Consider the following 21,594-nt stretch of genomic DNA (forward strand, 5'->3'; position numbering starts at 1 on the left):
ACACCTTGAACTTCACAACTGAAAGAACACAATTTTAACTCCCTTTGATTCTGCTTCTTAGAAATCAGTCAAACAAGAAATTTGACAAACTTGCATTTTAAAAAAACCGTCATAAATGATTTTTTAAATTTTCCAAGTCCCAGCGCCATCTATACAAAAATGGCGGAAACTACTCGGCAAACTAGGAAATACTATCGCCATCTATTAAGAAACGACTGAAACTGCTCGACAATTTACCGACCAACTTCCGAAACTCGGATCATCAGTCGGTAGTCATTGCTTGATTTAGTTGTTGTTAACCTCTTTTCATGTAATTTCAAAAAATATGTAACATTCAGTGAAATTTAATAAAAGATTTGTTTGTAATTTAATACATTGTAATACAATTTACGTCCACTTTATTTAATTAATAATTAAAAGAAACAATGAAACGGTTGACTGAAGAACAAACAAAACTTGTTTTAGAAAAATTAACAAAATAGTGAGTAATAAATAATTATTTACTGTTCAGTGAATGATAAAAATAAAAGATTCAATTATAATAGTAATATCAACATAGCTGATAGTATGTTTTATGTAATGTTTTTTTTTTTAGTATTGGAGGAAATGTAAAATTACTAATTGACCGTCCAGATGGGATTTATTGTTTTCGGTTAAGGAAGGACAGAGTATATTATGTTTCTGAGAAAATTCTACCATTAGCAAGTATGATAAGTTCAGATCATCTAGTAAGTTTTGGAACATGTTTTGGAAAATTTACAAAATCTGGAAAATTCAGGCTACTTACAGCGTTGTATCATCTGGCACCATATGCCCAAGTAATTATATAATTTCTTACATTGTTTTAAAATTTCATGTCGCTATTATTATTATTATGATCAAACTCGAAAATATAAGTTTTGAAAATGATTACTCAATTTTAATTTAACTTTAATTTTCTATTCTAGTATAAAATTTGGCTGAAACCATCTGCTGAACAGCAATTTTATATGGGCATCACGTTTCTAAGGGCGGCTTAAGTCGAATTACAGAAAATACACCCCAATATCAAGGAGTGGTTATTTTTTCCACAAATAACATACCACTGGTAATTAATATATTAAATTTAAATTATTAGTTTTTCCATACAATCGTGATTATTATTGTAGGGTTTTGGCGTCACAGCAAAAGGTACAATGGATTGTAAGTATGCGGATCCAACAGCAACAGTGTGCTTTCATCAAGCTGACATAGGAGAATATATTCGATCAGAAGATTCCTTAATTTAATAATTTTGTAAAAATCTCTTTATATTTATATATTTCTCCAATATAAATATTAAATATTAAATATTAAATAAAAATATATGTGTATCTTTGAAACAGTTCCTTACCTAAGAAGAAAAAACACACGATACTTTTTTTTTTTTTTTCCCAATAATGTATCAAATTATATTATGTTATGTTATATTTTACAACCATCGTATGATATGATACGTTCTCTTTCCAACTCTGAGAAGCGATATATTGTTACTCATATATGTATTCCAGGTACAATAACTTCTTCTGTATTTGTTATTCTTTGATAATTAATATAAAAACCACCACCCTCGATAATCCTCCTTGCATCGTGACTGGTCTTAAAACACTTAGCTTTCATCGCTAATTCATAAACGTTGATACCTGGTTCAGCAAAAACTTGTACTACAGTAGCACCGTCTAGTAACTGAACTAATTCATCTGCATTCATTCTTTTCAATGATTCTAGTGAATTTTCATAAAGAACAGCCGATGCTCCTTTTGCTGCTAATAGTCCATCCTCTATAATAAGATAGGTATACTTAATACAGTACTGAATAAATGATGTTTTTAAATCACTGAACATATTCATAAATCACCGTTTACATACCTCCATGTACTAATAATGTAACTTTTTCTGCAAGAATTTTTTGGGCTGTTCTAAGTTCTGGCTTTTTAAAATGTTCTTCTACAATTTCATTAATGTAGCGTATAGGTAAAAACGTAAAAAAATGAAGAAACTTTTCGATATCGGCATCTTCGGTTCTAACGAAATATTGGTATAACTGAAAACTTGAGGATTTTGAGGGACAAAGCCAAACTGCATTGCCAGTAGATTTTCCAAATTTTTTCCCACCTTCAGCTGTGACTAGAGGCAATGTCATTCCATAAACATGTTTTTTAATGTATCTGCTTACTAGATCATATCCGGACACTATATTACCCATTTGATCTTGACCCCCAATTTGAAAATTACAATTATAAGTCTGCTGCAAATGTAACCAATCGTATCCTTGAAATAGCGGATAAGTAAATTCTGTAAAGCTCATTCCACTTTCAGATTGTAACCTGGATTGTACAGACGCACGACCTAACATTGGGCCCATTCTAAAATATTTTCCTATTTCTTTAATAAAGAGAGTACATTCTTATCTTTATACCATTCTATATTGTTAAGTATCTGTACAGGAAGCAGATTCTTTTGACCTTTATTAAAATATTTTGATGGTTTCTAAGAATATTTACAATATTCTCTTTAATGCTATTCAGATTTTCTTTCAGTATAATTTCTTCTATTTCAACACGTTCAGATTTTCTGTAACTTGGGTCACCGATTAAACCTGTTGCACCTCCTAGTAAAATAATTACTCGATGACCACAGCGTTGCCAGTGTAAAAGATTAATAAGGACCAATAGATTTCCTATGTGTAAACTTTCTGCAGTTGGATCGAATCCAGCGTAAACACACTGCGGTGGTTTCCTCCATAACGCTTTTATTTCATTTCTAAAAAAATGTCATTATTTATTCATTTAATTTACTGTTATAATGATATGAAAAATGATAGATTTTTGATAACTCACACATAAATATCAGGAAAAAATCTTCATATAATTGTCTATTTTCAGCGTCTAGTACGTATTTTGCAATATGCAAACGCCGGTTGTTAAAACTCTTATTCTTAGTAAATGAACGTAACCTCAATATCCTATTCATGTTTAATTAGCTTTCTATTCATTTGAAAAGTATATAAATTAATTCTAATACAAATCACTAAAATAAATGTTAAATCAATCAAGCTGTTTATATTATTTGATGTAATTTTTATTAGCTGATCAAATGTAAACCGTGGAGAACATAACCATCAATTAGCATCAATTTGCATCAGCCGGAGGTATTAAATTTTCGTCATTAGCCGATAGATGGCCACATCTTTCGGTAGAAAATTATAAACATTGTACGTAGGTATTTACATACCTACATATGTGCATAGAGTAGATCCCTTATTTACCAGTTATACATATAAGTACTAGATGACTATCCGGTGATACCAGATACACTCATATATTTCTTATCGATAACACAGCTTTGACAATATATCATTTTAATACATACAATGTATTTATAATAAATTTATCAACGTATCCTTACGTATTCTCTCAATTTATCAATATTATCCCCTACAATTTTCATTTCTTTGAAAAATTGTTGAAATCACCAGGTCTCCAGTTCTCATTACGGTTTTTAGTTACAGAGTAAATATCCTTTTTCTGATAATTTCACGATTATTGCCTTGTGAGAGAAAGAAGTCGATCTTGTAGATTGCTCAAGTCGTAAAATAGGGCACACCTCCAGCAAAAAGTAATTACGTAACTATAACTGGTGAAAGAAATAAGATTATAATTGCGAGTCGGTTCAGTTTCAGGAAGAGTTTAATAGAAGAATGTTGAAACTGCAACAATCAATTTGATATACATGATTGTTTCTGTTCAATCGCAATTAGATACACGTAAATAATTTCTTATTGAATTCTAAAACAATTACAATTACCGTCAACAAGCCACAGAATCTCTTGAAAATGAAAAGCTATGCAATTTAGGTTTCCTTTAAATAAAACGACGATAAAAGGTTTTGGATTAGATTCTTCCTATATGCTCTTCCTGGAATCTTCATATCTCTCCATTATAATAGTTTTCTTGGGATTCTCTCATAATAACATAATAACATAATAACAGATGGATGATTTCTCTAGTTGAATTTATTCTTGACCAAATGAAGCCTGGAGTGAAAAGGAAAAAAAAAAATGAAAATTAACAAATTAAAATTATCGTTAAAAAGCACGTGTACATAAAAATGTCATAATGGATGACACGTTGCTTTTAAGACAAAAGCTTTTTATCCAGAGGAGAAGACATATATGGTAGAAGAGAAAAGAAAGATGATAGAAAAAAAAGGAAGATTCAAACTGCACGTCCATATTAAGGCAAATACCCAGCTGTTTTGTTTTGTGCGGTTGTTGCTGCATTAGAAACACGTATTGCCGTTAAACGAATCCCGCTAACAAGCTGTTGCGAAATGTATGAAACAAATTGTACGATTTACTACGTACGACGTACGGTATATTACTTTACGAGTGATTACACTTAAAAAAGAATACTTTGAACATTGCAAAAGAAATTTGTTTGCAATTATCAATTTGACAAAATGGTTCTAGAAATAATCGCATAAAAAATACAAAAGCATTCGGAATAAGCTTTGAACTATACATAAATAGATATATTGTGAATAAGAATTTCTTACTTTCTGTGAAACATAACATTAGGAACAGAGAGCAATTGTTTGATCAATGAGATCATTAGATCTGATTAGATCTATTACGAGATTGCATAAAACGTTTTAATAATTTTCCAAGATTGACCAAACAAATTCAACGAATATCTTATCGTTAGGAAAAATAATTGTGTGGATGAAATATTCTTTCTTTCTCTTTTTTATAAGTCCCTTGACCTAAATTCTTTGAATTTCTTCTTATTCAACTATACTCGAATGTCTGAAATGACATTGAAAGTTTTATTTTTTCATTGAAAATAATAAGAAATTAGATTCTTTAATAATGTTGATAAAAATCAAGAGTAATTGAACGGGGAAATCCCGATTGCTCGATTCATCAAAGGACTTGGTTGGTTCGAGCAACTGAACGATTGCGCGATCGTTGTAACTCGAGAATCTGGAAAGTGATTCTGGGTCAGAGAATCACATAATTTTTTCACGCACATTTCTAACTTTCGTACAAGTTGTTTCATAAAAGATTGTACATGACGGAAGCCAAAGATCAGAATATTAATAACTTGATACCTTTTCTTTTTTTTTTTTTATAATAAATTCTTAAAGTCTTCCACTTGGAAAATTCCTTCTTTATTCCTTGATCACTTTTACACAATTGTATGATCATCTAAGAAAACATTTCTCTTTTCCTGGAACGCTTTCTATAAAGGAAGATTTCATGTGACCCATAAATGTCCCTACAAAATTGCCTTTCTAACGCGTCTGTGCTGCCTCTCTTTTGTAAGTCTCCACGCTCTCCGAGGTTCTGATCCATTTTCCCATGACCGTTTATAAATATATATACACACACCTGAGAAAAGAAAAGAAAAAAAAAGAAAAGAAAAGAAAAGAAAAGAACGAAACGAAATGCCTATAGGAAATTTCGAACACAACAACAGTTTTATCGCTTATAACTTAATATGATAATGTTGTACAGTCACCTGTAACGATGGCTTCTCATAGTCAACATGTTCTACCACTCTTACTCGTACGTTTTTCTCTGGAAAATAACGATATACGGGGGAGAAAAGCCCATTACACTCAAAGGTGAGCCTACTTTGCTTGATGCTGTACAAAAGAATTTTGAAATGTTACCATATATCGTTATTGCCTCAAGGCTTATCTCGAGGCAAATGCCTTGAACTACATATATGTACATACATATATGTATGTATGTACCAGGGCTTCTTGTGGATAGGCACTTGTATACTCTCTTTAAACTGCTGCTTTGGTTTTCGTATATGTGTTTTGGTTGTCGATCAATTTTATGAGCCCGCTATGTCATGCAGGTATGGTCGTTAGAGTAATAACGAGTTAATAGGATCTGGCTTCGTTAAGGATGTGGACTGAAGAAGGTGTACTTTGTCCCTAAGCACTGTAGCCAACGCGTTGATGCAACTGACGACACCCGGTTGAATTTCGATTTCTTGAAAACTCCCTTTCTAACGCACTGTTACTTTTTACTCTGTTTAGGATTCTACTCCATGTTCCCATGGCCGTTCCGCATTTCGATCGAACGAAAGAATCCGCGAACCTTTCTACCTCCGAGCGGTTCGTTCTCCTAGTGGGACGTCCGGCGTTCAGTCATACACACATATGTACATATGGATACGAATGGATACGTATGGATACGTATGGATACGTATGGACACAAACGACACTTGTCCTTTTTCCCATTCACCAGACTTACGAGGCTTGTTACGTGCTTGTTGGTGGCATCGCGAGCCATCCTGAAGTCGCGATTAAATCGTCCACTCTTCCTTGTGATTCCCCGTTTACAGCGGTTCTCATGGAATTCTTTTTATCATTGGCATCATCATTTTTAATAAACGTTTAACATAGATTGCTGGTGGTAAAAAAAGAAAAATGAAAAAAGAAAAAAAAAAATTTCCTTTCGATTTCTTCCGAATTTCATGAAACTTTTTGCATCACTATTTCCTGCAACATAAGTCTACTATTGTGCAAGAATTGAGTTAGCAAGTAGAAACGACGCTAAACGGTGAAAATCGTGATCGTGTTGATCGATGACGCGTAAAATACGTGAATCAATGACACTAACGGTTTCCTCGCAAAGAGAAGGGTATCGTGTGCATCTTTATGTTACGAAACTGTAAGTCTTCCACTTCCTGCGAGGAAGTTTCGTCCTCGAACGGAGAAAGGGAACCTCCAAAATGAATTTGACCCAAATCATTTTTTTTTCACGAGTACGCGTACGCACTACTTTCTTTTTTCTTCCTTTGCGATCAGGTTATTTCTGGGTATTTTATCTGAAAAAATTCATTTATTATTATTATATCTGGCACTAAAACCCCTACTAATTGTAAGATGTACAATTTATACGTGTAAGGTACGGTTCGTCTCACATAACGTAAATGAATGTTCCTTTGCTTACAAGATGTTAAAATAGTTATAACATGGTCCACAGAGGATCTGTTATTCAGGGATTCAGAGGAGGGTAGGTCAGCGCACGCCGCTATCGACCTAAAATTTAGCCTACCCCCTTTAGATTTCTGATCAACAGCAATGTTCATATTGTTTCAAACCAGTGCATCATATCATTTGCAAGAGAAAAATTCAATTAGAATCCATTTACCTGGAAAAATGAAAACCAAGTTTCAAGATACGGTATTAAAGTATTAAACAAGTAAATATGCAAATTCCTGTTTCCAGAGTTTGAGAAATCATTGCAAACGCTTTGTATTGAACGTTTTAGAAAGTTACCAATTCCTAAGTTCCTTGTTAGCTTCCTTTGTCAAAAATACCATCCTCTTCCTACGAAGCTTTCAAGATCCTAAAGAGGAGGCCAGGTCCAAGGTTCATGGACGATTTGGTTAAGGGCATTTAGCCAAGATTATGGTACCTATATGAAAAAGAAAAAGAAAAAGAAAAAGAAAAAAAATGGCGTGCAATGGTATCGGTGACAGTAGAGAAAGAGAGAAAGAGATTCGTCAGACGGTCTCATCAGCATAGGTGATGGGTCGAGATGCGAGTGGGGCCAGGGCTGGTATAAAAGGGGCACCGTGGCATCTGTGGAGCATCAGTCCTCTAATCCAAGGAACAGCAGCAACCATGAGGGCATTCATGGTGAGTCGAACTTTTTTCTTCTCACTGACCCCTTTCCTCTTTAACTTCCTTTACTTGGGGGAGTGGTGTCTCCTGTCACGTTTAATCCTATTTTCTTCCTTCTTCCGTAGCAGTTGTTGAGTTTTAGTGATTAAATGATCGATACTTCATTTTCTGTGTATACAATAGCGAAATTTCTGAAAAATTCGAAAATAATAAATTTTTCTTGCGAATAGTTTTGGTTTTGATAGATATGTTTATTTAAAGTTTATTTCATTCTTGATTAATTTTAAATACTTAGTTAATAAATTTTATACCATCTCTTTAGCAATTTAAGTTTAAAAATTATGAAGATGAAAAATTAAAATAAAAAGAAATAAAAATATATATTTTCGCGGTGATTATTCTAGAATCAAAGTGATCTCAAGTTTCATCGAAATGTAAGCGATTCACGAACGTTTCTGTTGATTGAGGACAAAAAAGAAATTTGAAAAAGTAACACGATAAATCGCTGGTAATTGTCTCTTCGAGAAAGTATCCACGCGAAACTCGAAGAGATGAAAGAGAAAATGAGAATATCTGGACAACGTCGAAAGGGAGAGGATATGGGAGAAAGTAGAAAGAAAGAAAGAGTGTGAGAGAGAGAGAGAGAGAGAGAGAGAGAGAGAGAGAGAGAGAGAGAGGGAACACAGAAGACGGGATAGATGCAATTGTATTCGATACCAATGCATTTGACGATTGACTCAACGTGTACCGATTATGAAAGTGTTAGAAAAACTTTCCAATCCCATGTAATCCAATTTCCACTATTCTATTCCGTTCAATCGCTCAGCTTGTCTTTCTCTTTCCGCTTTACTTTCTTCTTTCGTTTATTACCATTTCAAATGAACTGAAACACATACATATGTGTGGCCTGTATGTACCTAGAATTAAAAATTAAAAATTTTATATTTAAATATAAATAAATAGTAAAATAAATATTTAGGTATATAAGAATATTGACCATTTATTCGTTGCTTACAGATCGTGGTTCTCGCCGCATCGGCGATGGCGCGACCGGAAGCAGGCTACTCTTACTCTCAACCCAGCTCTAGTTACGGAGCACCTGGCGGTGGTGGATCCACTGGATTCGGCGGAGGTGTAGGCGGTGGACTTGGCGGACTCGGTGGACTAGGCGGGCTTGGCGGTGGAGGTGGCGGAGGATTCGGTGGCGGTGCCGGTGGCGGTTTCGGCGGTGGTTTCGGAGGCGGTGTAGGCGGTGGAATTGGAGGCGGTTTCGGAGGCGGTGCAGGTGGTGGCATCGGAGGTGGTTTCGGCGGTGGAGCAGGTGGTGGTGGCGGCGGCGGTGGCGGTTTCGGAGGAGGTACTCTCATCCAGAAACACATTTACGTTCACGTGCCACCACCAGAAGCACCGGAAGATAGACCTGCCAGACCCATTGCGCAACCAGCACCGCCACAGAAACACTACAAGATCATCTTCATCAAGGCGCCAACTCCTCCCACATACTGCTCCTGTTATCCCTGCTCTTCCTCAGCAAGACGAACAGAAGACGCTGATCTATGTGTTGGTTAAGAAACCGGAAGAAGCGCCTGAGATCTCTCTGCCTACCATCGCGCCTACCCAACCAAGCAAACCGGAAGTTTACTTCATCAAATACAAGACTCAGGTACGTCAATTCTATTAACTTTTTTTTCATCTTTCAAGAAGCGAACTCTAAATTAATGAACTTGAAGCACCATTGAAAAAGTCTAAAGGAAACTGATACATTCCGATAACTGGCTAAGCTACAATTCCATAGCGTCTTGCGAATCTATAACAAGAATAAGAAAAAAATTAAAATGAATTACAATTACAGAAGGAGGTCACGTCTGGAGGAGGTGGTGGCGGCGGCGGCGGTGGCGGAATCGGCGGAGGAATCGGCGGAGGAATCGGTGGAGGAATCGGTGGAGGAGTTGGAGGTGGAATCGGCGGCGGAATCGGCGGTGGAATCGGCGGCGGAATCGGCGGCGGCATCGGCGGTGGCATCGGCGGTGGTGGAATCGGCGGTGGTGGCTTGGACGGCCATGGTGGAAGCGGGCCAAGCGGACCAAGCACGTCCTACGGTGCTCCCAGTGCTTCAGGAGGGCCTTACTAGTCACACGAAATGCCCGTTGAACCCCGCAGCTCCTCTTCCATTCACAATCGGACCCATCTTAACGCTCCGCGACACGCACGCATTCACGGCTTCGGCCACGGCTTCAGCCACGGCTCAACAGCGTCCCTTTTGGACGCGAATCTCTGTGATCCTACGTGGACGACCACGGCGACGAGCAGGAACACGATCGACGGACCAATCGATGCCAAGATATGGCTCCTGCTCGCGATTCGGAGTTACACGATTAGCAAGAATTATATGAGAACGACCACGATCATATGGATGACCGTGACGACCACGATGATAACCACGATCATGATGATGATGATGATGATGATGATGATGATGACGACGACGACGACGACGATGTTGGCGACGAACGTTAGAAGAACGATAACCAAGAAGAAGAAGACAACGACGACGACGACGACGACGATTAGGATTAAAAGTTTTTTTATACGTTACTTTTTGCAAGAAAACGGTGGCGAAATAAAGCTTTTTTTATGTTTTTTACATAAATATCCTGCTTTATCATTTATTTACCAGATTCAATCCTCCTCCTCCTCATCTTTAATTTATTACATATATATATATATATATATTAGTAATTATTAGTTGAAACATCAATGCAGGGCAAAGAATGTTGAGTCAAAATGAAAATTATGATGATGCAACGAATGAAACAACAATGGAGATAATGATCAATAGCGACAACTGAGATCAGATAGTGCTGTGTAATTATCCAATGACAATGATGACAGTAATCACTGTTTTAGTCTAACGTTGAAAGTAATTGAAACTAAGGCTGCTGTATTAAAAATAAAGATAAATTTTTGAGAAAGCAATATGAGAATCAGGATTGATACTAAAAGAGAAATATAGAATTGTAGAATTGTAAAATAGCAAGGTAAATAAAATGCCAAAGAAGAAAGTTAAGAATTATCTAAATAGCTACTAAATTTCACCATGAATCATATACGACTGCAAAGTTAGCCTTTAATCGTTGTTTCGAAAGTGTCTGTATTTACTAAAGAAAAAATATAGTGTAACGTTAACTAGACACGGTAAATAATTTCCATTTCAATTCAAGCCTTGCGTTACCCTCTTATTTACGTGAATAAAGAGAAACCGAGGTAGGTAGCAAGTTGGTTTCGTGTCGTACATACATACGGATACATGTATGTAAGTACATACAGAATTCTGCATATGATGAGATAAATCGTGTGATAAATGCCTTATTGTGCAACGAGCTCGGACTAAAACGCTCTACTAGGCTAGGAAACATTCTGATCCACACCACCCAGTGAGAAATCCCACTGTGGTCCACCTACGTGCTGTGTTGACGCGAATGTCTCACTCTTGCGTTATGTGTATGTACACCTTGTCGAAAGATTTCTATCAACTTGAACAATTCTAGTTAAGCTTTTGTCTTTACAGTATAATTCAACTATTAACCCTAAACAAATAAAACATACATACATATGTATTTAGTATACTATATACTATTTTTATAATGTTGACTTACTGTCTCAAACTAAAAACTAAAAAATAATCAACTTGTCGGTAGGAGGTTACACATTTACTCTTCCTTAGCTACTCTATCCGATTCGGTTAGGTAGTATATTTTCTACATCCAAGAGTACATATAAGCTATTATAGAAGAAGCAATTGCAAACTCTCATTTTCACTCAAGTAAATCGTCGACGATGCTCGACCTCGGAGAGTGGCTTCTCAGTGACAGAAAGAGAAGAAGAGTCCTTCATCTTGATTAGTAGCTGTTTAAGAATAGTGAAAGTTTCTCTGCTGGCTTGCGTCACGACGCGACGTGACGCGACGCGACGCGACGCGACGCCTTTCCCAAAGAAGACGCGGAAATCGACGCCTTCCTCTTACACGGACGATCAATCTTTTCAGCGACTATCATTTTTAACAAGTTAACTATTCATTCTCTCCCCCATCTTCCGTTTTATACCACTGTGTGCTTGTGTAATTTATATATTTCTTTAGACATTTTTCTTACCTTGCCATTTATAGCGAGCAACCAATTAAGGGGGTGTAATCAATGCTTTAGACATCCTTGTGAAAGAGAAAGTCCACCTGTTCAATGATCAATCCTCCAACTCTAAAGGGTGTTCTTATTGTACAGGCTGCTTCAAAACATGGCTGGAATAAGATAATGGTACATCATTAATATAAATAACTAGCAAGTATTCTATAAGATTTCATCATTTGGTAGGTGAGAAATTTCTTCACAAAATGATTACTGAGGGATGCTACTTTGATTTTCTATGCCATAAAAAAACCATATAAAGAGTATACCTATACATATAATTATGAAATGGTTTTAAACGTTGAATTACACCAAGCATTTTCTACCAAACTGTACCAGATAATTAAAAAAGATGATATACATTTTATAAATGGACATCTCCAGACCACGTTTCCCATCATTCTGGTGTGTAATAAGTTCAGTGAAAGATGTTTTATATAATCAATAATAAAAACGAATAAACGAATAACGAGGAGCGGCCAGAAAAGAAGAAAGGATCATCAGCTAGCGATGCCAGTGTTCCAAAGGTTCTTTATAATTTGCAAACAAGTTATGAATAATAACTTGAAGAAGGAAAAAATTATCATTAGTTATACAATCTTTCGATCACTTTTCTATTATCGCTATGAAATTATATTATTTATAAAAAGTAAAAATGAAAAAAAATAAAAATAAAAATAAAAATTGGTTTATAGTGGAATCTTCATCGTGAGTACTAGTTAATGTTTTAAATTATACACAAGGCTTTGCTCCTAATGATTGAACATTGTTTCTGAATTTAGTTGGGAAATATTCTCATCACTGATCCCAGCTAAACGGGGAAAGCAAGGATCAAGAGACAAGGAGAACTGCTCGAATACGGTCTGATTTTTTTAAAGGAGGTCGAGGAATGACCTTTCGATCAGGCTCTGTTGCCTCCAGTCTCTTTTTTTCTTTTATTACTGATACTCTTTGATCCTCGGGAGTTACAGGAAGCCGAAAAGAGATTCACGTGGTGCAATGACCATGTGAAAGTTGCCTCCTGGCAGACATACCTCCCTCCTTCCTCCTCTGTTTCTCCTTCTCTTTCTCTTTCTCTTTCTCTTTCGCGATAGTTTTCCAGGGTTTCTCAAGTACGATTTCTTACGAGAGCATCTTCTCAGCTGCGTAAGAACGTGAGAGAGAGCCCACTTTCGTTTCCTTCTTCTTTCTTCACGTTGCTACGCATTCTCGCTTTCCCCTTGATTCATACGTATTTACCGATCCTCATCATCATCATCATCATCGTCGTCGTCGTCGTCGTCGTCTTCTTCTTCTTCTTCTTCTTTCTTCGTTTTGTTTTATCTTCGATTTCATTAATTCCTTGTTACGTGTCGCGACTCAATCTTGTTTGCTTTTTAAACAGACAGTCGATTTCTTTTTATCTTGTACTTGTTAATTTCGTGATTCATTAGCTGAGAAATTTGTGATTCTTTTTCCTTTTTTTTTCATACCGAAATTCTGTTCTTTCTATTTATTTTATTCATTTTTTGTTAAGTCTGTTAATTTTGTAATTCGTTTCATTTGTATACGAATTGGAAATACGTGAAATGTTACTAGTTTATTATGCAAATCTTCTGTTAAATGTCGTAGCGTTCTAATTTTCTGCAACTCGTGTTTATGAAACATAGCAAACCCCTATTCGAGCGAAGGTTTAAGAAACCCATAGAAGAAAAAAGTTGAAAGCTATTATCTCCTTTCCCCATCAAACGATGCACATGCAATATGCACTTTCTTCGACGGTGGTAAAAAAGATTTAGTAACAGTTATCATTTTTAACATTTCAGTTATTCTGAAAATTGTTGACGATTGCAACAAAAAACATTTGTGTCTTATCTTACGTTCTGTTAATATTCTATCAATAAAAAATTCGCACACATAAAAGTGACAAATCTCTATTCGTTTCCCTTCAAGATTCTTTCTCTCGAAATTTCGTAAAATTAGTGTGTCGAGGTCGACAAGGAAAATTCTATTTAGGTAACTGCTTGGATCGCTTCTAGAAGATACTGCACATGCCGTACACTCGTCTCGCACTCGTGCTTCTTTTGAAACAGTACAAGTTGTGTGGGGAGTGACCATAAGTCACACATCACATTTACAATCGGATTAATCTTTAAGACATTCGAAAATCGTAAACGAACATCATCCTCTAGTGAAAGCACAGAAAGACCAACCAACCAAACAACAACTGGCAAGATAGGCTCTACAAGACTCCTGTAGTTTTAACTTTTTTCTTTTTTTTTTTCAAATGTAACTTAATTAACGTTTAGTTTAAATAATTTAAAGTTTCTGGTACATAGTAATTTGTAATAATTCTTTTTTTTTAAGAACTTTTTTTTATGCTTTTTTTTTTCTCTGGATAATGAAGTTAACGTGTAATTGGGAATGATGTCGAAACGATAAAGTTACACTTTATTATCTTCATTACCATTCTCATTATCCCGTAAAAGAAATATTAAAATTTTAACACTCGCTTACGCAAATAAAACTACTTATGTACTTACATACATACATACATACATACCTCGAATTCGTATCGTTCAATATCGGCTTATCTACATATGTACATATACTTATACTTGTTTCATTATCTTCTCTTCTATCGAAAAAAAAAAAAAAAAAAAAAAAACATTTAATGTAACTATTGAATTAAAAATTAAAAAATTTCTATCTTCTGACTGACCTATGGCTATAAGAATAAGAAATCACACACATAATCATGTTTATACACTTTCTTTGCAATATTATCATTATCCAGTTCGACGTTCACGTATAGAATATACCTATGCATAAGATTAATTATAACGACGAAACTGCTGAGCCGAAGCCTTGGTTAGTAATAATAATTAAACGCAATGTACATACATACAATAATTACTGGAACCTATTTACTGAATTTACCCACCTTTGAGAATTATCTTCGTCTCGTATCGGTTTCTCTAATATACGAAGGATTTGAAGGATTTTTCTCTAGAGTAAGTAAAATCTGTGCCGCTAATTCATAAGGATTTCTTCTTTGTATCTGTTAAGTAAAAATAATGATAATAGTGAGTAAATGTGAAAAAAAAAATTTATATAATTTCGTAGGAAAATATTGATTAGAGAGTTATCGATGTGATTTTTGTATTCTACGCGTAGAATACATACTGACGGTTTCCGCTAGAAACCAACCACCGCTGCAGTCTAATTGACTCCTTAATTCAATTTATAACCGATCGACGTGCGTGCACGATCGGTTACATGTGATATCACGATGTATGTAGTAGATACTGAGTAAGAAAAAGGAAAAGTAGAGAAAACGCAATTGGTATTTTGCTATTATGCAGCTTATCGGCTTGTCCGGGAACGTTTATTGGCCTTTTGACCTTAGCTTTCACTCGATTAGGTCCTCTTCTTCCTTGTTTCACTGTTCGCATACTGCCCAGTTCCATCCAGCTAGATATATCAGCATCTCCGTGTTTAATCATTCTTATCGGTCTATATCATAATATATTCATTATTTATTACACAATCAATTGTTGTGATACAAATATATTCGAGATAAATTAATATGTAATTCTGACAAAATGATAAGGTTTAAACTAATGCTTCATTAAAGATTCATTAAGATCACTTATACATATATGTATATACATAATTATTTGAAAGCAATCATGTCATTTAACGTGTGACAAATATAACGTGCATATGTATCATTATTATATGATCAGAGATTAATTACTTACAGTGTTTCCAGGCTTAAAAGGTTATTTACGCGCGCATTTATACATATATATATATATATATATATAAGTAAGTACGTACATATAATAAAACTGCTCTCTGGATAACTTTTCCTAATTATCTAATTTAGACTAAAGGAAGAGAAAAAAATCATATTGTTGTAAAAGAATTAATTAACTATATAACTAAAAATGGTTTAAAAATGATCACATTAACACCATCTAACAGCGAATCGTACAACTACTGGAAAATGCTGCTATATCGATTGGAAGTAACTTTACATTACAGCGCTCTTAGTGGCAGAAATTAAAATAAAAATGATAATACATAGTCTGTTTCTACACAAGTAAATACATATACATATGTATGTAAATATGTACTATACTTATGTACAGCATCGAACATAACAGGCTTCCTCATGAAAGATCCCTCTTCCATACATCCATGGGCAGCACCCTTTCCGCCTTGGAGGCGTTGGAGAAAGTGACGATGTAGTGAAGGGGACCTCGTATATACATACATATTATGTACATATAAGTCTGTGCCCGACCCCCCACAAATTAGCTCAAATTAGGTGAAATACATACCAATCATCTTTTCTATCTTAAATTTTATATCAATTATAAGCACTAATACTTTCGTTTTATGATTCTCTGTTACATTTATATATTTTTAAAATATACACGCATATACATAAAAATCTGTCGCAAATCAACATATATTTTATACATTTTAAAACCTAAAACAGTCTCTGTAAATTAAAGAAATGGTAGGTATGTATAAAGAATTCTGAAAATTCAGTTTCATGGAATATGAATGTTCTGATTTTTGTAATACAATTAATAATTTTTAGAAACATTTATAATTCAATGTTATGTACAATTCTAAAATATAACTTAAACGTTAATAAATTTGGTAATTTATAATTTTATAAATAAATATGAGTTAGCTACGTATAAATTGTACGTAAGCGTATAGCGCTCATATACTGTAAAAACTTTTCGAGTACAAAATTTTCAATTTTCTTAAGAGTTTTTTCATGATTTTGTGCAAATAAGGTGGTTTAATGAAAACAACGTATCAATATGCACGCATGTGCATGTATTTATGAACCATCGGTAACAAACTTGACTTCATCTAAAAGAGGGAGGGGGTGGGGATTGAAACAGAAATAATAAAGAACTAATTAATCCTAGGCGGCGGCGGCGGTGGTGGTGGTGGTTGGGGCCTGCGGAAGTAAATAATTAAACTGAGCATGCCAGTGAGCAATCCTATAAGATACAAGTCCCAGTTCTGGCCCAAAAGCTGGTCCCATTTATTTAAGTGGTCGATAAGGCTAAACTCTTGAAGATAATCCAAACCAAAGAGGAAAGAAAGTTTAATAAGAGCCAATGCAACAGGAATTCTTGCATCTGGACTAGCTTCTGCTGCGAGATCGTAACATCGTTTAGCTAGATGTCGATCTCTCGCTAGACCTAAACCACGTTTCATGCATATATCCCAAATTAAACATTGCCTGTGCATTGTGTTGTTGTTCAGAAGCTAATCGATAATGACTGGCTGCAGCCTCGTAATCGATTTTTGTTCCACGGCCATAATAATGAGCATCCCCCAATTTGACCTGTTTTAAAAAAAGAGTTTTAATTAAATAAGACACAGTTTGAAAAGAAACAATTACTTATTATTAAATCATTTATTAAACCACACCTGAGCAGCAGAGTATCCTTGTGCAGCAGCTCTAGCCCATAAAGCAAGTGCTCTAACCAATCCTTCTTCTTCCGATAATATTGTAGTCTCTCCTTTATCTAATATAAAGCAGCATTGCTCTGTGCTACTTCATAACCCATTTCTGCAAGGAGAGCATACTTGACGAAAGCCTCGTTAATTCTACCTTCCCGATAATCCGTATGAGCAATCATCAACTGATCGCTCCATTTCCCTCTTTCGGCAACATTTTTTAAAAGTTCGACAGCAGTTGGGCAACTACGCATCATGCCAGTACCAGTAGCATGCATCTGTGCCAAGTTATAAAATGCCAAGACATGGCCTGACTGGCTAGCTAAATTGAAATACTTGTTGGCTAACTTGTAATCACGCCTAACTCCGGTTCCACCTATCAAGTAATTGCTTCGTTACAATACCTGAATTTATTTTATTCGTTACCGAATTTAGTAGAAATAATAAACTAAAGTCAACATTTATTATAAAAGAACCGAGATAATTTCAAAACATACTAAAATACATATTGCCAAGTTGAAGTTGCCCATCAACCCATCCCTGCTCTGCAGCTTGGTTAAACTATTGGAGAGCTTTTGCAGTATCTCTTTCAACTCCTCTTCCATAAAGATACATAAGACCTAAACCACTTTGTCCAACAGGATTTCCTAGCTCTGCAGCTTTTTTAAAATATTTGTATGCTGTTTCGTTATCTTGCTTCACTATATCACTGCCTTCTAAGTAAATCTATAAAAAATAAAAAATAAAAAATAAAAAATTAAAAATTAAAAATTAAAAATAAAAAACTTAACAGTTTCGTTTTACCTTTCCCAGAAAAGCCATAGCAACAGCATTTCCAGCATCGGCAGCATGCTGAAAATATTGTAATGCTCTTTCATGATCCAAAGGAACACCTCTTCCGCCCTTGATAATGTAACTGCCCCAATCCAACTTGTGCTTGTGTATCCCCCTTTTTTGCCAACAACTGGTAATATTCTATTAGATCTTGATCAAAGATTCCTGAGCTGTACCCTGGATCTCTTGTTCATCTAAAAGTCTAACTCTTTGGACAACTGGCCCTCCACTGAGAGAAACTTCTTCCGCGACCTTATTCGCAACTTTACGATAGAAATCTAAAGCCCTTTCACAAGAAACTGGTGTTGTCCACTCCGGCCCAATGGCGATACCCTAAAGCCATCTGTGCCCGTGTATCTCCACCAAGAGCTGCTACCGTGTAATGAAGAAGCGCCTTTGGCTGGGAGGCATTTACACCACCTAATCCTGTTGCGTACAGAAAGCCCAAACCCTGGAAGATACGATGATTAACTTAATTAATTTCGTGATCAACTTTCGAAAATCACCTCAGTCTCCTCTTTTTCTTTAAAATCATTTCAAAATTATTCACCATATGAGCAGAGGGTAGACCAGTTTCAGCGAGTTCTTTAAACGTTTGATAAGCTGCTGGAATATCTTGACTGGATATCCAGGAAAAAGTTGGAGCAAACTGAGTTCCTAACAGCTGTGCCATGCCAACATAGACCTGGATTCGCGATGTCCAAGAATTGCAGCAGATGTTAATAGTTCATAAGCTTTCTGCCTTATTAGAACGTGTGGCATTTAAGAGGCTCTGCGCTTTTCTAAATATTTGCTCCGCTGAAATTATTATAAAATTCAGTTCTATTAAGGTACTTGTTTAATTACTTTATTGGAATAATTATAAAAGTACCTTCTTGTTGCTCCGGAGTCAGTGGTTCTTCAGTCTCTTCGCTAAGAGGCTCCAGTTGCTCTTCTTCGCTCCATACTTCTGCATCATCTTCTTCCAGTCTTAAATTATTATTTGGTAAATCAATATTTTTTATCTGAGTTATCATTGCTTTCATCCAAACATTCTCATCGTGGGACTTTCCTCTTTTGTTTTTGGTTCATTTACCGCTTCCTCTTTTCTCTTTGTAATCTTATCGTTAAGATACGGTTCAGAAGCTGGTACCATCTTTAAAATGGTTTCATGTAAAGCCTTTAATTCTGCAAATGTTCAAATGCATTCTCTTCTAAACCAACATCCTCTTCCGCCTCTTCGTCAGAAGTATCTGATTGTTTTTTAGAAACTTCTGACTCTGATGAAACAGACATAACAAGCAACAGTAAAATCAACTCCTTTCTTAGCTTCATCTTTTCAACTATATTTTGATTGTACGTCTGTTTATGAACTGACCTTAACATAAACAAAAAAGTTACTTTTTTAGTATGTATCTTTCTCTATCTCTCCATTAATTATTTACATCCTTTCAATAAAATAAGAATAAATATTTTTAACAAATTTACAGAATTACTACTTTTGAAAATAATATCTTTAATTTAAACACATCTCCTGTTCACAAATAGCACGCATACATTACAAAACCGTTCGTTACAAACGAACTCAGTTTCTTATCCTACGAATAAAAAGGCTCATTTCATAAATGCATCAACAATTTCATCAAATGCATCAACAAAGATGGTCAACTTTAAGAATACGTTTAAAACAGTAATATCTTTACCATTCTCTGCGTATATACAATATTTACGAAAATGTTACGTTGTTCTAATTTATAACCTACATTTTTTTTTAAAACGATTATACTTAAACAAAAACACGATTATACTAAAAAGGAAGAAAGTGTACGTTTTCTACTTTTAGCTTGAATAGCTTGATAAGAATATTCCTGAATTCATCTTAAACTATGTTTCCAACGAATTCGACTCTTCGTGTTAGAAAGAGTAAATTACGTCATTGAGACACGTCAACGTACATCTTCGGTTATCACGCAAATAATTTTCTGTAATTGTTGCCAAAAATATGAATTTTTACATGCCAAAGTAATAGCGTTCTATAATTTTCTATAACTGCTAAATAGCAAAGTACACTATGCATTTAACAATCAAAGGATCAGCTGTTCCACAAGTGTGTTTGCTTTCAAAAACTTGCGTGTTGTATGTAAGTATTTATATATACATATATGTATAAATACATATACAGACTCTGTGTATTCAATAACCAAAGTTAGCTTCAAATTGTAGAAATATGGGTTATATTTCTTTAAAATTAAATAGTCGATAGCGGAAATATAAAGAAATCAATTTTAACGATGATACTTGTGTGTATATAGAAATTTATTATCGCTTAGTAGCATAACCTTCAAATCGGTCCTTTATGTATACATAAGTACATACGATATCAAAACTTTTGTCAATATTAACAGAGACCACGAGCCTAATCCTTACAAAAGATTAGAAACTGTAAACGATATTTATCTAAATTACCATTGACCAGAACCCTGCAACATTCATTTTAGCATATAAATATGTATGTATATACATACATATTCATTAGTTAATTAGAAATAACTAAAGCTTAAAACCAAATTGTAAGGAATTAGGGTATTGTAAGGAAGCTAAAAGAATACATTATTCAGTCTTTTCTTTTCTGTATTTATTATTTGAACATTTATTTTAGTATTAAAGTTTTGAACTGCATAATTAAAAATTTTCACCATCCAATTTCGACCAATTAGAATCGTCGTTACCGGCAAAGTGTCCAGGTTTGACTCATATGTCACTTCCTTTTGTAACTTGGTCGTAAGTGCACGCGATAGTGCAGTACATGATGTTGGCGTTGAAAACCTAGAAAAATCCCTAGAACGTAGAACACACCATTTTTCGTTCCTGCTGAACAGATTGCAAAGAAATTTGAGGGACGTGTCAGGAGGTTCGTATTTTACCCCAAATCGTCAAAAGTTATAAAATATTGAAATTGCTGTCTGTCCACGGTCAAGAAAATGGCGGATCGGACTCACCTGCATTAATTTATTCGTAATATTAACATTTTTGCAAATTACGTCAAAAGGTAAAACAGACCAGAAATTTAGTTCCTCGTTTTTTCTGTAGGCGCAGTTCGTTCGTTTTCCTGCGTCGACCGAATCGATTGATTATAATTTTTGTACTTACATATTAACATTTCGCTTATGCATACATTGCACATAAGTGTCAAAATTTATATATGAAATAATATGTTCTTAAATATTTCATATCAAAATCACGCCATATGAAAGTGTTATTAAAGCAATATTCCCCTTTATTTATTACATAATTACAATAATATAAAATATAATACAAGACGGGTGTTGCTAAAAAAGTACATTATTCGATTTTTTCGCTGATATTTATTGTATTAACGATTAACGCTATGATTAGCATTACAGTTTCGAAATTTCTACCAATGGCTGTGATTGGTTGTTTCATTCGGCATCCT

The 21,594-nt window shown here is 34.9% G+C and overlaps 4 protein-coding genes across 4 annotated transcripts; 2 read left to right on the top strand and 2 right to left on the bottom strand.

The window, feature by feature from the left end:
- The first annotated feature begins 242 nt into the window (after window positions 1-242).
- Window positions 243-1,311, top strand: LOC114880099 (60S ribosome subunit biogenesis protein NIP7 homolog). The gene is given in 5 exon segments (XM_029195730.2): window positions 243-481; window positions 596-818; window positions 948-984; window positions 987-1,087; window positions 1,149-1,311. Coding segments are annotated over 5 exon segments (537 nt in total). The 5' UTR covers window positions 243-425; the 3' UTR covers window positions 1,269-1,311.
- On the bottom strand, window positions 1,092-7,404 carry LOC114880101 (tyrosine--tRNA ligase, mitochondrial). Its single transcript, XM_046289322.1, is given in 12 exon segments — window positions 1,092-1,224; window positions 1,373-1,515; window positions 1,518-1,799; window positions 1,888-2,415; window positions 2,418-2,501; window positions 2,504-2,781; window positions 2,855-3,654; window positions 3,826-4,054; window positions 5,131-5,410; window positions 5,541-6,866; window positions 6,992-7,192; window positions 7,321-7,404. Coding segments are annotated over 6 exon segments (1,374 nt in total). The 5' UTR covers window positions 2,992-3,654; window positions 3,826-4,054; window positions 5,131-5,410; window positions 5,541-6,866; window positions 6,992-7,192; window positions 7,321-7,404; the 3' UTR covers window positions 1,092-1,224; window positions 1,373-1,450.
- Window positions 7,405-7,572: 168 nt separating this feature from the next.
- Window positions 7,573-11,826, top strand: LOC114880100 (glycine-rich cell wall structural protein). The gene is given in 4 exon segments (XM_046289323.1): window positions 7,573-7,683; window positions 8,686-9,167; window positions 9,169-9,331; window positions 9,521-11,826. Coding segments are annotated over 4 exon segments (1,035 nt in total). The 3' UTR covers window positions 9,800-11,826.
- Window positions 11,827-16,670: 4,844 nt separating this feature from the next.
- On the bottom strand, window positions 16,671-20,571 carry LOC114880058 (protein sel-1 homolog 1). Its single transcript, XM_029195653.2, is given in 16 exon segments — window positions 16,671-17,075; window positions 17,077-17,211; window positions 17,298-17,407; window positions 17,410-17,703; window positions 17,825-18,053; window positions 18,132-18,230; window positions 18,232-18,344; window positions 18,347-18,470; window positions 18,472-18,612; window positions 18,712-18,830; window positions 18,833-18,899; window positions 18,901-18,959; window positions 19,033-19,203; window positions 19,206-19,331; window positions 19,334-19,518; window positions 19,978-20,571. Coding segments are annotated over 15 exon segments (2,232 nt in total). The 5' UTR covers window positions 19,476-19,518; window positions 19,978-20,571; the 3' UTR covers window positions 16,671-16,772.
- Between the last annotated feature and the right edge of the window lie 1,023 nt (window positions 20,572-21,594).

Source organism: Osmia bicornis, chromosome 16 (genome assembly GCF_907164935.1).
Source record: "Osmia bicornis bicornis chromosome 16, iOsmBic2.1, whole genome shotgun sequence".
Lineage (NCBI taxonomy): Eukaryota > Metazoa > Arthropoda > Insecta > Hymenoptera > Megachilidae > Osmia > Osmia bicornis.